Source organism: Poecilia reticulata, chromosome 18, assembly GCF_904066995.2.
Source record: "Poecilia reticulata chromosome 18, P_reticulata-male-v2, whole genome shotgun sequence".
NCBI lineage: Eukaryota > Metazoa > Chordata > Actinopteri > Cyprinodontiformes > Poeciliidae > Poecilia > Poecilia reticulata.
In genome coordinates, this window is record NC_088847.1 from 17682652 (window position 1) to 17699631 (window position 16980).

At 38.0% G+C, this 16980-nt stretch overlaps 1 protein-coding gene across 1 annotated transcript in view; it reads right to left on the reverse strand.

The window, feature by feature from the left end:
* Positions 1–321: 321 nt before the first annotated feature.
* col25a1 (collagen type XXV alpha 1 chain) overlaps positions 322–16980 on the reverse strand; it is a 196155-nt gene continuing 179496 nt past the window's right edge. Inside the window, exons 24-37 of the mRNA XM_081598907.1 lie at positions 16769–16813; positions 16602–16646; positions 16218–16298; positions 16063–16125; positions 15870–15920; positions 15653–15679; positions 14991–15071; positions 14092–14145; positions 13912–13965; positions 13574–13600; positions 12515–12568; positions 9471–9548; positions 6596–6634; positions 322–5167 (exon numbers count right to left, since the gene is read on the reverse strand). Of these exons, the coding sequence (XP_081455033.1) occupies positions 5141–5167; positions 6596–6634; positions 9471–9548; positions 12515–12568; positions 13574–13600; positions 13912–13965; positions 14092–14145; positions 14991–15071; positions 15653–15679; positions 15870–15920; positions 16063–16125; positions 16218–16298; positions 16602–16646; positions 16769–16813 (726 nt within the window). The 3' untranslated portion in view covers positions 322–5140. The remainder of the gene's footprint in view (positions 5168–6595; positions 6635–9470; positions 9549–12514; positions 12569–13573; positions 13601–13911; positions 13966–14091; positions 14146–14990; positions 15072–15652; positions 15680–15869; positions 15921–16062; positions 16126–16217; positions 16299–16601; positions 16647–16768; positions 16814–16980) is intronic.

Below are 16980 nucleotides of genomic sequence, written 5' to 3' on the forward strand. Positions count from 1 at the left end.
ATAGCTATTTCTCGCACTAGCGCACATTTATCTCAGATTATTGATGGCGCTATAAAAACACAAGATTTCAATTCTTTTATATTATAAACACACACTTTCAAATATGGGGCGCCACATGCTGGCTCAGCGCAGTTATCCTTCTCTCCTCTATCCAGCTACTGTTGAATAAAGACCAGTAGTGCCAAAACATTTTTGCAAATAGCTCTCCAACTATATGTGAACAGTTATGTTTTTATTAAATAATTTCAAGAATTTAAACATAGAGGAATATTAGATACATCAAACTAAAACTGGAAATAAAGGCAAACATTCTTTTTGGAATACTTAAAAGACGGTTTATTTTCCTCCAACAGCACAGTCATATGAAATATCAGCTTGAAATACATAATGTGAAATAAAGAAATGTAGATAAAGTTGGTATTGCATCAACAAAAGAAAAAAGGCTGAAAGGGAAAACACCATTAAAGACATTTCCAATAACTCAAACTTTTTGTTTTGTCTAACTTGAACGAGAATTAAGATACATGACAAGTTTGCCCTTTCAATTTGGCTTAAGAATTTTTGTTAATCCAAGAAAAGTCCTGTGCTTAAACTTTTAATGCAGCAGCAACAACATTGTGGATGCAACTCTTTTATCTTGGAAAATAATGTTTGCATTTCACTGTGTCCTCTATGGAAGCCCTGAAAGATCGCTCTCCAAGTCAAACCATTTTTTTTTTTCTCAATATACCAAAGACATATTGGCAGACATAAAGTGTTTTAACTATTTTAGTTAATCTTTTAGTTGCCTTTAAAAGCCTCATGCAAGCAGATTTAAGGAATATCAAATGTGATCACTTCTGATTTTCTTATGTTTAAAACTTCATACATTATTTTAATTTTGTTTTAGAAAAGAAAAATAAGTATTTTCAGTGAATGTGGGATTTTATTCACATCAACTTTTCTGCATGTAACAATTCTTTTTGCCACAAGAGGCGCTGTAGTGTGAATGACAACCATCCAGCTGAAAGTTTTCCTCCACAACCAAGATAAAGTCAATTGAACAAAGTCCAAATGTGGTAAATATACCCAACATCACTTATTTATCTTTTTTGACTGTTTCTAGGGGCCAAACTAAGAAAAAAGACACCTTGGAAAACTTAGTAAATAAATCTGCTCCAAACTAGAAAAGAAAAGAAAAATAGTTTTTTGGTAATAAACAAACAAACAAAAAAAAAAGTATCAAAAGGACACATTTTTGATCAGTTCACATGCCGTTCAGAGTTAGAAAACTGTCCTAAGTTTTAGTACAGTGCTTCCCCAACACTGGCTACCAAGGCACACTGCCCTGCATGTTTCAGATGGTTCCCTGCTTTGACACACATGATTTCAATTGATGGCTGATTAACGTTTTTTTTTTTTTTTTTTACCCTTTCATGCATCCTGGTCACTACAGTTAACAGCTATCTAAAAGCCATTTTTTGTGTGCTTCTTGTGGATTTTTATGTTATAAATGCACACAGACCACTGAAGTGGACACTAATGCATCATAAAATACTCTATCAACTACTGGAAATGCAAGAAATTATTTTTGTTAAATCCAATATGGCCGACAGACAAAAAGCATGCCGACCGACCCGGTTCCTCCTTAGACGACTCTTGCAGGTAAAAAAAAAAAAAATTGTGACATCAAATAACCCCTCAAGAACAACACTGATGCATTTTTCAAATAACAACTTTGTATTTGGAGAAAATTACAATTGATCACCTAAAAAAAAAAAAAAATTCTTACTACTAAATTTTTTTCCTACCTTTTTTTATGCCTTAATAAAAAAATTGGAAAAGATATCCTGATACAAAGGATCATAATTCATACATGAAAGAGTTAAAGAACTATAATTGTCTATTATATTTATCAAAGCAAGGAAATATGTAAAGCATGCAGAACAGTGTACCTGAGGACCAGAGTTGAAAAAGTCTGCAAGAGGCTTTTGTGCAGCCCAGCGTTACAGATTCGAAGCATCCTACCAGAACCAATTGTGCAGCTCAATAGGAAGTCAATAGTTAATATATTTTGGCACTTATGTCTAGCTTAGTAAACTAAATTTGAAACTTTAACACCAAACTCAAAAAAACGATGTTTAATACAATAAAATAATAAAAAAATAGCTGCACATTCTAAAAGTTGCAGCACTTCATGAGAACAAAGGCTGTAACAAAGGCGGGTAATCAAAACAAAACAAAAACTCGAAATCACGAAAACAAACTATTAAATATTGACACAAATATCGATTGAAAGAAGAGATTGAAACAAAAATCCTGTAAATTAAGATTTAATTAAAAGTCTGTGTGTACATATTCCTCCATGTCTCCAGGTAGTGGTATACAGGGTCGCACGGCTGAACAAATGAAGCTAAAGAAAACCACTGTAGTGTGATAGTTAAGCAGCATTTGATGCTACACGCATGAACCAAAGTATAAATTGCACTTTATATCAAATGAGCACATCTCAACAGTACATTAATATTCCACTATACATATATATCAAACTACATTCAATGTAAAGAGACAAAGAGAGAAAAAAGAAAAGGATAAAAAAAAAAAGCGTGAGACAAGGCCGTCATGAATTTATAATCGGCGTGTCGTCAGAGTTGACACACACCAAGTTAGACGAAGCAGATGTACTCGTGTGATGTAAGGCCTATAAATGCACATTAAGTACACATTACAATAACAGATGCAGATGCCCTCTCAATTTCTGCCAATGTTACGTTTGCAGGTTTGTTTTACGATGCCTTGTTATGAGCTTAAAGTTCCGTCATATCAACACAAAAAACTGGCATCAGAAACTAAAAAGGAATGCTGCTCAGAACCCAACAAAATGCCTTCATTTACAAAAAGAAAACTGTAGAAAAATAAATAATGCACCACTTAGAATACTGAAACAAATACACAAATAAATGTAAAAAAAAGAAGAAAAAACTATTTTAGACATACATAAACCCCCAACAGCTGTAAAGAAATCAGTTTTTTTTTAGCTGTAGCTGCTGGTATGGTTAAAAATAACTGGTTTGTACAGATGTGCATCCACTCTTCATCATGATGAGATGAACAGTTAAACAGAAACATCCTAACAGATCGACCTGCCATTACCACATCTGCTCCTACAGTAAATGATTAAGATCTGACTGTACAGTGCCTTGCAAATGTTTGTACACCCCTGGAACTCTTTCACATCTTGTCAAACTTCAATATTTTTGGGATAAAAATTTTTTTAAACTTTGAAACGGGTCAAATTGACCCGCAACATAACAGGAGGGTTAAACGTATTTTCTAATAAATCAACACGAAGCGGTGCACAACTTTTAAGTGGATGAGTGACACATGGTTTCTACATTTGCTTTTTCCAAATCAATACTTTGAAAGTGTGCCGTGCACATGTATTTAGCTGGTTTTGCTCTGTTAATTAAATCTGTTAATTTAATCTCTATGCTATTCTGAAAATAACAATTAGGCTTTTTTAATATTGTGCAGCTATATTCTAGATGTCACTATGTTTATGGAAGGGTTGCTCAACAAAAAAAAAAAATCAATTAGAATCCCAAATACATGTGAAAACCACACTTTTCAAACTTTTACCTCCAAAAATCCCAATGAAAACCATTGAAAATTATTTACCTTCCACTTCCCAATCATGCACTACTTCGCTCTGATCAATTACAACAAACCCCAATGAAATTTATTAAGGATTTTAGTTGTTACAACTCAAAATGTAATGATACGAGAAGGGCTTTTAATACTTTTGAAATGCACTATACGTGAAGAAAAACAAAAAAAACTATTACCTTGCATAGCACCTACGTTGTCAAAATAACAAATTTTAATGCTGGAAATATGAAAAGGTAAATGGACTTGTGTGATAAAATAAATATCAATCCTAAATTCTGATCATGTTTGCTCCATGTGATGAGGAATGTGATACGACTGGCCAGACTGGTGTTGGTGGAAGATGATTAATGTCCTGTACTTCAATATATATATATTGTCACCATATACAGTATGTAAGACAATATAGAAGATGTATAGGTGTAAAGAAGCTTGCTATAGACTATTATGTTGACATTAACCTTTTCTACTTTAGACCTTAAATGGACTTAAATAGCCTTTGGATACACTCCATCAAAAAATGATCTTTTTAAATCTACACTGTCTAAACGGTGTTCATGCAGAAAACTTAACCACACTGTACACAAGATCTCTTGCAACTTCAGCATATTTGCAAGCGAGTTTTCAATACCAAGAGTAACTTATAAACTTGCAGAATTTGAGTTGTGTGAGAGGAGACGTCCCTGGAATAATGTTGCCGTGGTGCAGTTCAGCCTCACGAGTAAACCATGTAGAAAAGTGAGACTTTCAGCTACTTCCATCCACTGCCGCGCAATGTTTTATGCAAACACTAAGCAGCTTTAGCGGATATACGGTTGAAATCAATGCCAACTTGCTGAATAATCAGATGGAGTTATTCTCGGTGAAGACGAAACAAATCGAAACAAAAAAAACAGTGCGCAACGTCTTTTCAGTCCTCCCCAAACAAAATGTCTCCTTCATTTTAAAATAAACACCACTCAAATGGTTAAAAGTAAAGTATAAACTCTTTTGATAAAGGAATGAATAAAAGCTTGAGGCACCAAAGGCTATATTACAGAAAATACAAATGTGTAAAAAAAAAAAAAAAAAAAAAGTAAAATAAAATAAAAAAAAAGAATAAAGAAAAACATCACAACTGCATTCTATCAACGTTCTCAGAAGATCTCGAAGCGTCTCCCGTTTCGTCTCGCAGGGAGGACGACGAGCGACTCTCTCTCCTGCAGAATCCATTTCCTTTTCCTGTGCTCACCAAGCACGCCTGACCAGGCTCCAATCCAAACTGCGCGAGACTGATTGGTTTTCCTGCCAGTGCAGAGACTCTCGCCGAGACTCTTGTCCAGGAGATACGCGACCCTGAGGAAGCGCCGCACCGACGACGTCGAGCCCCATGAGTGCAACAGCAAAAGCCTGACGAGACTGTTCGCTCGGCAGGCCTCGCCACAAATAAAGCAAAAATAAAAAAAAACAAAAAAATGTACTGACACCTTTACTCTCAGAAGGGGAAGGAGGGTACTCAGGCTACAAGCCATGGTGTGACTCCCTTAAGAAGATTAAAAGGAAAGAAAAAGTTACCATTTCAGAGCTTTGGGCCTTCTGATTTTTCAGATTTTTTTTTTTTTTCCCACACAAATTATGAAACAATCACATAACAGTGACATGTATGTACATTACATTTAAATATAGTACACTACTCATGCTTTTTCAAGGGGCGGGGGGCTGCGAGAGGGGAAAAGCAATGTTCAGTCAGCTCAGTGCAGTCTTTTTTTTTCCCTTTTCGTACGTTTTTTTTCTGTTTAGTCTTTGAGCGAATGGTGCCGCATGAATAGTTGGTGAGCTCATGGAGACAAAACAGCACACGACACTTAGCGTTTTGTGTTAAGAAGCCAATCCAGATCCCATTTCCTCCACTTCTTCTCGTCTCACTCCTTCCAACCCCTCAGGATCTGGCGGGAGTGCCACGCTCCAGTCCGAGCCATGCAAAAAACCTAAAGACGCGAGTTCTGCCGGCAGCCGACGATCTGAACTCCATCACGAAGCAGATGTGAGACGGCGGGACGCACACACACGTGTTTTTGTTTCCACACAGCGATGTGAGTAGAAGCAGCTTACGGACGGTTATCTTTTTTTTTTTTCTTTCCTTTTGTATTGTTGCACACATAGACTTGTTTCTTTTTGACTCTTATTTTTTCCCATTAAAAAACTATAAATACCATAAAAGAAGCATTATTTACAAACTCCATGCGTTTCGGGTTAGAGTGATCACTGCAAAGGAAGCATACAAAAAACAAGTTGTTTCGTCACTTTGAGTGGGTCTTTCAGTTTGACACAGTGAGATGTTTTACACAGCATTCACACATCGTTTCTTCCGGTTTGTCAGAGAACGCATGCAAATGTAAAGAAGCTGAAACACGCGTGAGGAAATCCGTCATTGAGTCAATAAAATGAAACAAATCACTACATCTTATTCAATTGCATTGGAATAAAAATGCTGGTCAGAATTGGAGCAAAAATGACAAGTTTTACGGATTTTAGTTTTTGCTAGAAAATCAGTGAGACGGGTGATTGTCCAAATTAGTAAAACATTCATCTTGATTTGCTGCTCCTCCTCTCTTGACAAATTGCCACATGAATTGTCACTTTGTTATGACAAATTCTCTTCTTGGGAGGCAAGTCTGCTATGTATCGACACCCAAACTTGGTGTTCCATTCATAACTTCATCACTTTTCAATAAATGTCAACAACTAGCTTTGCTATCTTTCTCTAGGTATTTTTATATACACTTTTTGCTAAACTTTGGAAATGGAAATTCATTAAAAGTTTGCATGCTTCAAGCCTTAACACACACACAAAAGTTGAATTTCAATGACAATAAAAGTATTTTAATGCTAAATTCTGTTTTGCTACTAAATATACTCTCAATTTTCAGTGTAAACTGTAATGTTGCTGATTGCCAGAAGATCATCTCACCTTCTGCCAGCAACCAGGCATTGGTAATCCATCCGGACCCTGTTAACAGAGGAGAAACAGTTAGAGCTGAAACAACACCTCACTGCTAGCCTGTGTAAGATTGTGATTAGTAGGCTTATACTTTATATAACACTTCACATGTGTCAGAAGTTTGATTGATTCTCAAGAAAACCCACTCATTAACCACAAACCAATAAAGTTAACTTCTCTTGAATAGACCATGCAGCTTTAATCAGAAGAAAACATCTTGATCCCGGCCGTATTGTTTAGGATTTAAACTTTTTAATTAGTGGGCACAAAAGTGTATTATTAAAACTCTTGCCTGATTTTGAGAAAGAAAAAAAAAGTTTCAAACTACCCTTAACTTCTATTCTTTGTTTGAGACTTTCTGGAGAGCCACTTTAATTTAGTGGCTCTTCACACTGAACATATTTGGAAAATTTTCTTTGGACTTTGGCTGCTTTTTTCCCCTTATTTTTAGTCAAGAGGTTGTATTGGTACTTTAAGATTGTTTACTTGAGGACAATATAAGCATATGTTTGGCATTTTATTCCATTCTATCTTATAGTGCTCTCAGTCACAATTTTTATTAGCTGATTCTACTAACAACTTAAAATTTTGAGTATTTTGTATTTCGTCTGTCCTTTACTCTTTGGACGTATTTGGACTATTGGAGATTTTATTTTGACATTGATGATTACGAGACGTCAAAACGATAAAATCATGAAATGATGAATAAAGTGGTTCTTCTGATAGTGCAAATTTTCCCCTCTTCATTTTATTATCTTTTGAAAATGGCAACATTTCAGCTTTGGGACAAGAGATAAAGGAGCCAAAGTCAAAAGAAAAATGCAAGGAAACTTTCAGAGAGCTTGAAAACACTTATAAAGACACTTCAGGGAAGTCAGGGTGTTTGGAAGTGAAGTCTAAAGAAATGACACGTAGCTTTTGTGTTTTTCATTCATTGTGGACATAATTAAATCCGAAGATGTAAAGCCACATGAAAGTAAAAATAGAGGGGCAAAATCAGTTCACTTGACTAGTATCCTACACATGATCAGGCACAAGCTTTAATCCAACTTTAGCTCAAAAGTTTTTATAAAAACAAAGTAATAAAAAGGGCGTTTCAAACATTCAATAAAATGTTCAAATTATTCTTTCATATCAAGCTTTTTAGTTGGTTTCTGTCTGTTAGTCTGAATGCACACATTACATTTCATTCGAGCCAAAAACAAAATAAAAAATGTAACTGTACATCCACAAAATACATAGAAATATGTTGCTCATGCACACCATGGTGATTCTGCTGTTGGATTTTTTTTAATCATAGTTGAGTTTAATAACAGCAGAAAGCTCAAAAAAAAAAAAAAAAAACAAAAAAAAGCCCAGCAACTGGAAATACAAAACTCATGTTGTCTTGAAATAAAAAATAACCCAAGTATAAATATAACCTCTGAATGCTCTCGTATCTACATGTGTGTGAATGTACAATGCAACACCTTGCTAAAGTATTCATGCCCCTTTTCCACATTTTGTCTCAGTGTATTTTATTGGGATTTTATAAAAATGGACCAACATAAAGTGGTGTGTAAGTGGAGGGAAATAGTGTTTCTCACGTTTTTTCAAGCAAATAAAAATCTAAAAGTTAGACATGCATTTTTGCATTCCCACAGCAACATGGTGCCATCGCCGTGTTTCTCAGTGGCGATGGCACCTTCAGGGTAATAAATCGTGTTGCTTGTCCTCCACACATATTTGCATGTAGGCCAGGAAGCAAATGATTACTGTCCCCCCCCAACATGGTTTGTAACAATCTGTAATCATTCTTATGGCTTTCTTACAACAACTGCTTCTCCCACGTGAGGTGTGGTTCTCTGATGCTCTGAATGACACTTTTCATCTACGGCCTGTTTCATTGAACGGCTATGTCTTAATTGTACGAGACCAAGACTTGAGAGATATTTAGACTAAATTATGTACAGGTGACTCTGCTAATAAGGTGACTTCAAAAGGTATTGCTCATGCTGAATTTTAGAGTATCCAATTAAATGGGGCTACATACATTAGCCTAAAACTTTTCAGATTTTTATTTGGTATAAGTTTGAAAACCATGCATCAGTTGCTTTCCTCATAACTGCGTTGGACATGTTCTATAAAATCCTAATAAAATACACTGCGGTTTGTTGCTCCAAAGCGACAAAATACGAATGGCAAAATGTTAAAGGCAAAGCACAATATATGCATTTTCCCAGATTTAGTTCAATGCATTGTACCAGAATCTTCATGCCTCAGACAGCATCGCTTCTGCGGCATGAGCATCAATAAAATAAAACAAGTAATCATGAAAATATTCCAGGTCCACAGTGGCAACCGACTTGATGTTTTATTTTATGTTCTTGTAATGGTCTGGCCCAATTGGTACAAGAGCAGGAGGGGATAGGAGAGTTAACGGATTGAGAGAGGGATCCATGCGCCTGTAGCATGGCTAACTCATCAGTATAAGGGGATCTGTGTTAGCATCAGGTTAAAAGGTAACTGGTCCAAGGCGGGCTCAGCAGGGGGGGGGATACGTGAGTTTTTGCCTTTTACTCCAGTTTTATTTGAAGGGAAGACAGGAATCAGTTAAAGGGATAGACCAAATGAAACATTTATTAATTCTGCATTTTTCACATTTTATCTAGAAGAGGCTATTGCAGTGAAGATGTTAGGGTTAGTGTTTGTCACTAAAAAAATGGAAAATGAAGCTGTGATTAAGTAAAGTGACCATGCGTGTCAAGCTCTCACGTCATGCATGAGTGTGTTTATTTGCCATTAATGGGCTAAAAGTGAGTTGCATGCACAGGAAGGAAGTTTAGGAAAAAGAGAAATACTGTACCAATTGGCACGGGGCATCCAGCCCGTCCAGACCTGGCTGCCCTGGTTCCCCCTTTTCACCCTTAAATCCCCGGAAACCCTGTTTGCAAAGATGACCTAGGAGTGTTACTGGGAGAGAGGTGGACGACCCTTCACCCCCTGCATCGGTCCGTTTCGACAGACTCGTAGGGAGTGTGGAGGAGGAGCTGCCCTCTGAGGTTTCTGACTCCACAATCAGGCCCAGTTGCAAGCTTTTTGGGATTTTACTGCAAGCTTTTATGTCCAACTGAAAATGAGCACATTTCCCAATGTTGTTGGTGATTTCTTGACTGTTAAAGCATGACGTTGGGAGTCAGTGGACCCAGAGGGAGCTTCCTCCTTGTTCAGAGCAACCGCTCCACGAAGCTGGCAGGCAAACTCCAGCTCACAGTTGGGACATACCAATGGGCAGGGTGCATCTAATCCTGGGGCACCCTGTTCTCCTTTCTCGCCCTTAGGCCCTTTTTTGCCCTTCTTTCCCTTCTCCCCCTGCGGATACAAGGGTTCGGTCAGGTTAAAATCATTTGTCAACAATTACTACTGCTATGAGGAGAGATTAAAGAAGGGAAGTCTATAACCCAAGAAGGAGTGAAGGCATAAGTTAGATAGGAGGGGATACAAGGCAGAATTGGATATTCTTTAAACGGGGGGCACAAAAAGCAGGGAAACAAGGTCGAGTGGGAAAGAAACACTTTGTCAAAGTGGTGTCAAGGGCACAAAGGATGAGAAAGACTAGCAGGGAGAAAACCACCAGAGAAAGCAGGAAAGTCCAAACTGCATCAATACAGAATTAAATGTCACAAGATTTCCATAAAGTCATAAATAAACTTTAAAACTCAACATCCATGCAAACATTTTAAAGAATCATATCATGTTAATATGAGTAAAATGTCAAAGTACTACTTTAAAATCATCATATTAGGAATGAATTGACACACACTCGTCATTGACACGAATTTAAATGGGCCAAAATGGGTTTTAGCCGAGTCACAGTGAAAGAACATCATACATTTTGGAAAACCGAAGCCCTGAGCTGAGCACCTTGTGAGGGGGAGGGCCCCTCTTTGTGGTTTTGAGTAGAAAGAATGAAGATTCTGACTGTTCCTACATGTCCAACAGCAGCTCTGATTAACCGACCTGAGTGTCTTCCAGGAGTTATAGCCTAAGAGACATTGGAGCATAATGTAGTTTTAACACGTTGGTAGATAACAGCAGCAATGGAAGCTATTAGGTTCAATAAGAAGGCCTTTGGGGTTTGGCTGAGTGTGGGGACTCCTGAAACTGGCCAACAGGCACTGGGTGTCCTGAAGAACATTAGCTTCTGAGTTTTAAGGGGAAAAACCTTTGGTGTGTGAGAAATTTGCAAAAAGGCTGTGAAAACGAAACTTTTCTTGGCTTCAAGAAAAACATTTAATTATTTGATGGGTCAGAGAAGCTTGTGTTTTGAGGAGGGACCATAGGAACGGGTGAGGCAACGTGTGAGGAATCAGTGAAGATGCAGTCATTGATGCCAGCTCACTGGCATCAAGGTGCCAGAAGTGTACAAAAGTTATTCCCAAACTCCAAAGTGTCAGGACATTGTAGGGCTGTTGTAGCTTCAATTTTGCAAGGAGGACTAATACAATACCTGCCAAGTGGCGAAGTGGGATGGTGGCCCAAATTCTTAACAAAAGTGCTAAGAGAATGTGTTCCAACTATGGAAAGATCACACCTCTCTGCCTTCCAGAGAATGTTTCCTCTACAGTGTTGGATCCAGCTGACCGCAGATTAAGGAGAGGAACTGTGTGTTCCAAGTGTTACATTGACTGGATACAGTTAATGTAAGGAAGCACCTTAGCAACACTGCTCAGTGAAGCAACATGCACTTTCTAGATCACGAACAATCAAAAGACTGAGATGCCGGTCATCAATTTTAAGAATCACTCCTATGTATCTGATGAGCTCCACTGCAAACTCCTTTTTACATGTTTGCCAGTCACATAGTATCACTTTACAGCCCAATCAATTTACCATGTTACCTTCAGTTGTTATAAAAATGCCATATTTCAAATATGACTTAAGAAAAATTTGTCATTGTAATTTATCACCTTCAAATTGGGCTTCTGTCTCTTTAAGGAACTGCTTTTTCCAACATTCTGCTCCTCTATTAATCTCTTAATATTTTCACCAGCATACACTCCCGGCATGTTACATCACGACATAATGTAAAGCTCAAAAAAGTCAATTTTGTTTTATAATCCTGCCCCTTTAAGAAAGCAGGGCACTGACTGAATCAATGCACAAATGATTACAGAGACGTGTACAAATCAGTTTATTCTTACATCCTTAATGTCTATGACGAATGTATGTCTTATTACTGATCTTAAGGACCTGAAAGAGATGAAACGTTAAGAGCTTCTTCTGTGTTAGAGCGGGGAGCAAACCTCAACTTAATGCATCAAAGAGAAACAGGATATAGTTTCTTAATGTCTAAAGAATACATTATATATATATATATATCACAGAGGCAAACAATGTGAGCAAAAACAAGGAAAGGAAGGGTTACCAACAGGCTCAAGAAATGAGGGAAGTGAAATATGTTACTTTATGTTCATGCATGGAAACATGGAAAACAACACATGTATGATACTGAAGAGCCTGTTGTCAATGGACATGTTTGAATTTATATGCTGATCTCTCTTTTTGATGCCTGAAAATGAAGTTAGATCTGAAACAATGAGATGGTGGAACTGTTGAGGGGAGGGGAGGACAAAAATCTGACTCGAGAGGAGTGGGAGGGGGGTGATAGCTTATGTTTCTGCAAAAGTAAAGAAAATTCATTAGGATTATAAAAGCAATAGAAGCAAAAAATTAGGACAATTCCTTTTCGATTGCAGTTTACTTTAGAGGGAAAAGGTTTACCTCAAACTGGGCGATGAAAAAAACACTTAAAATACAAATGAAATCAAAAGTTTCTACACTGTCCATTGACATCAGTCCTCTGGCGTTAGAGATATTAATAAGCTACAAAACCATATCTACATCTACCTTTTCTCCTCTCCCCCCATCGTCGCCTTTATCTCCTTTTAATCCAGGTAACCCCTGAAAATGTACAACTTTACTTAATTACTGTGTTTCAGACGAGAGATCAGATTTTTCTCATCCACACAAAGCTGACCGGATCAGGATCAAACAGAATCAGAAGGTTTTTCATCCGTAATGTTAATTTAAATATCTCAGAAAAAACTGTGAACGAAAAATAGCAAGGGAGGGCTTTGACTTAAAACCATGGCAGACAAGCAAGAGCTCCTCCTCCTGGCAGAAGTTTGCTAATACAGAGATCCCAAAAAGATCATGGACAAGTTTAGCATCTTCTCTTTCTTTTTCTCCCAAGCAAAAGTAAACATAAAAGTTCTTCCTCTTTGTTTAAGCTCATGGTGTAACCATGTGACTAATAACAAGTGTGTTTTTCCACTTCTAACATGTTGTGTAGCGTTGGACACTTGCTGTAAATGACCTACACTGCCCCCTAGAGTGTAGGAGGATACTGACTACAGAGGGTACGAGCGCAACAGAGCATAAATGCTGCAAAAGCTGTATTGGCCTGATTCAGTGCCCCTCATTTCTGAGCAGAATGTAAATATGTCAAGCATAAATTAAGCTTTAACATGAAAAGCTTCTCCGTACAAAAACCAGGGGAAAGCAGGGAATTAGGATCCTTCCTATCACTAGGAAAATTATGGGGAAAAATGGCAGCTAGGAGCTTGAGGTGGCATGTTAAAAAAAAACAACAACAAAGATTTATAAAAATGGTAAAAAAAATAATAATAAGATAATCCCAAATACCTTCTTTTTTTTATCAAAAGTTTTGTTTTAAAACATTACTTCTCTAACTTCCTGTAGTAGCCAGCTGTGGTCCACCACTAAGATTAATTTGTACATAAACAGAAATGTTAAAAAGAGATTGCATTTCAGTTTCATTTTCATTATTTTACTTCTGTAAACAAAAAAAAAAACTGTGATTTCTACTTTTACATTTTCCTTGTAAAGTTTAGCTGTTTCTACTCATAAGTTAACTCATAAGACAAAAAAGTCAAACCAACTTACATCCAAACCTGGCGTTCCGGCAGCTCCCTGGAGAGAGAGACAAAAAATTACTGCCAAAAACTTGACTTTTGCAAATTGTGACATCTTCACTACAACACAGTGCACTTTCTCAATGTTAGTAATATGGTGTAAAAACCACAGCAAGAAGCATTTACATAAATAAACTCTCTACAAACAACAAAACAGTTGAATTACTTAAAATTAAGGGGTAAACTTTGCATCTTTACGACATATTTCTTTTCTAACAACAGAATTGAGTGAGACATCTTAAAGCAAAAAGAAAAACTCAATTTTTAACGTCTTCAACTACTAATGGATGATAATGGTGTAAAACTTACAGGTAGTCCGTAAGGTCCTCGAGGTCCCGGCTCACCTGGTGTACCTTTCTCACCCTGTGACAAAATAAATCCACGTCAACGCTTTCTTTTATACTTAAAAAAATTTCTCAAAATTGTGGGTCAACATCATGAGCTGCATCGTCTGTCAGATCTATGAAAAGAACGCAGTTTCAGCCTTACAATGTCGCCCTTCGGCCCGGCCGGACCAGCTGGACCCGGAGGCCCGTCTGTGCCCTGCGGAGAGTATTGTTGCCAGGGTGAGTTAACAACTTTTAGACTAATACGTGCTCTATTTTCATAAGTTCATTGATTAAAAAAAAAGAAAGAAAAAGTGATGTAGTTGTACGGTATTCATATAGGACCTGAGTTACAACCAGCACACACAGCTCGTAGACGTGCATTGGCCACAAAGGACGCTTACGAGACACCGCTGACACAGTTAATGTATGAGTGTGTGTTAATGCGACACAGGACAAAACAGGAGTCTCAAAATGTTTTGTGTAGCAGCTTTCTGTGCCTTCGTTTAGCTTACAGGATTGATAACATGAAACGTATACTTTTTAAAAAAAAAAGCTTACATTATTTGCATTTTGGAACAATGTGCAAATAATATGATGACAAGAAAAAAAAACTGAAGGGGAAAAAATGAACTTCATGGAGGGAGAGAGAGAGAGAGAGAGAGAGAGAGAAAGATGTTGGGTGGTGAAGCCCCTTGATCACATGACACTCACCCTAATTCCGGGCTTGCCGTCCAAGCCGGAGGCTCCCTGTGAGGTTATGGAGGTATGAGTGACATGAACAAGGCGGGATTAGTACCAGATGAACACTGTTATTAGGACAGGTTGATGGCAGGGTTCACAACAAACTAAATCACAGGGAGCTTTGGCTAAGGTAGTCAAGTCCAGGCAAATGAAAATGAAGACAGAACGTGGACAAGGAACTTTGGACACACGCATGTACACACAAACTCACGTAAACAAACACATATGTGCATCTAGTACCTTGATAAAATAAAAATGAATATTCTAAGATGGAAGTGAATCTTCTTAAAAGATGTTCTGTGCTACTGCTCAACTCACAGGGAGACCCATATGGCCACGATCTCCTTTGTGTCCCGGCTCCCCTCTCATGCCCTTCAGTCCATGCAAACCAGGTTCTCCCTACAGAGAGTCGAAGGAGAAGACGGTTACGCAAAGCTGATGATTAACACCTTCGTGCTGCTTGAAACGTTGAACTTTTTGTCGCCTAAAAGTCTAAAATTGCACTTCATTTTGATGGGATTTCAGACTAAAACAAAGCGGTGCACGGTTGTAAAATGGGAGGATGTTGGAAAATAAAAAAAAAAAATCAAAGTATTCGGTCTTTATTACTCAGAAAGCCAAAAAGCAATAGTTGAATGCGAGAGAGGAAACGCGCGACGCAACTGCAGACCTTCACACACACCAAGATAAGCGACACGTAACCTGACAGAATGTGCAAAGAGAGAATTTCACAGAGAAGCAGACGAGAGTTGTTATAGATGGTTGTAGCTGTGGGTTTGACAGTTGTAATGCAGAGGAACGGTTTATTATTGACAGAGGTACAAACAATTTTCCACAAGTCTCTGTTGGTTAAACAGTACAGAGAGACGCCTGCTGCACTTCAAGCACAGGGTTTTGGCTGAAAAAAACTAATAATGTAGAAATTTGCCAGGGGTATGAACAATTTTCACTGCATCTCTTAATGTATTTTAAACATTTACCTTAGGCCCCGGGAAGCCATGGGGTCCCTGAAAAACATTCCAAAGGGACACGTTAGGTCAAAAGGTAACTGTGCTACGTGAATAATGAAGTCATTTGTTGATTGAGGAGCATCAGAGGATTTTCTCTTGAATAAATAAACAAACCAGAAACAAACTGGGTTTGCCTCATACGTTTCGTTCAGGGAAACAGAAAACATTACACAACCCTCAAACTCACCATGGGTCCCGAGGGCCCGTGGGGTCCCGGTGGCCCCGGAGGGCCAGTTATCTGAAAATGTAAATAAAATTACAAAACGAAATCCTCATATGACAACCTTATTTTCACTCTATTAACAATAGCTCCTTGCATGTTTGGCTATAAAAAGCTCCGACTCCATTTAATGCGTTTTTATTATCCATACGTTACTCACAGATGAACCTTGTGGACCTGGAAGTCCTGGATCTCCTTTGTCTCCTTTTGCTCCGTTAACGCCCTGTTATGAACGAGCATTATGAGGTGAATTGTTTGAGCATGTTGACACATTTTAAAAACCTTTGTTAATCTAATAGGGTGTGTGATTCTTACAGGTAAGCCAGGTAAACCAGTGCTTCCTTTCTCTCCTGACGCTCCGGGCATTCCCATGTCTCCCTTGGAGCCTTTAAAACCCTAAGAGAGGTCACACACGCACACACACACACAGAGGATTCAGTTTTAATTTACGATACATCAAATTAACTTACAAGTATTACAAACTTCACTTATTCATGGTCAAGGGCAAATCCAGAGCAAATTGTGCAACAAAGACCTTAACTCAACCCGTGAAATCTTTACATCCGACCAGTTCCATTTACTCACACAAGTGGACTTCTTGCACAGAATGCAACATTTGGTTTGTAATTCACAAACCGTGCGCAAAATGTGTGCAAAACCACATTTGGAGCTTCTATCAGAGTAAGGCGATCTACTCACTCTCTCCCCATCGAGTCCAGGAAGACCAGGGAGACCGCGATCTCCCTAAAACCACACAGACAGACAAGCATTGTTACAAAAAGAACACACGCTACATCTAAATGTTTAGACCTTGCACAATAAGTTTCACCCGAATTAAGATTTAAACACGAGGGTAAAAATGCCACCTTAAAGCCTGGAGGTCCTATTGGTCCGGGTGGCCCAGGAGGACCCTGTACAAAAACAGTGACAGAAACCAATGGTGACTCCGTTCAGCTCCGAGACGAACCTCTATGTATTTACACCATCACAGTTTTTAAAAGGAAGAAACACCATGAGAACAATTATTTAGTTCCAGTAGAACCACACTAGAAGTCAGTCTCACACTGTGAATGCTGAA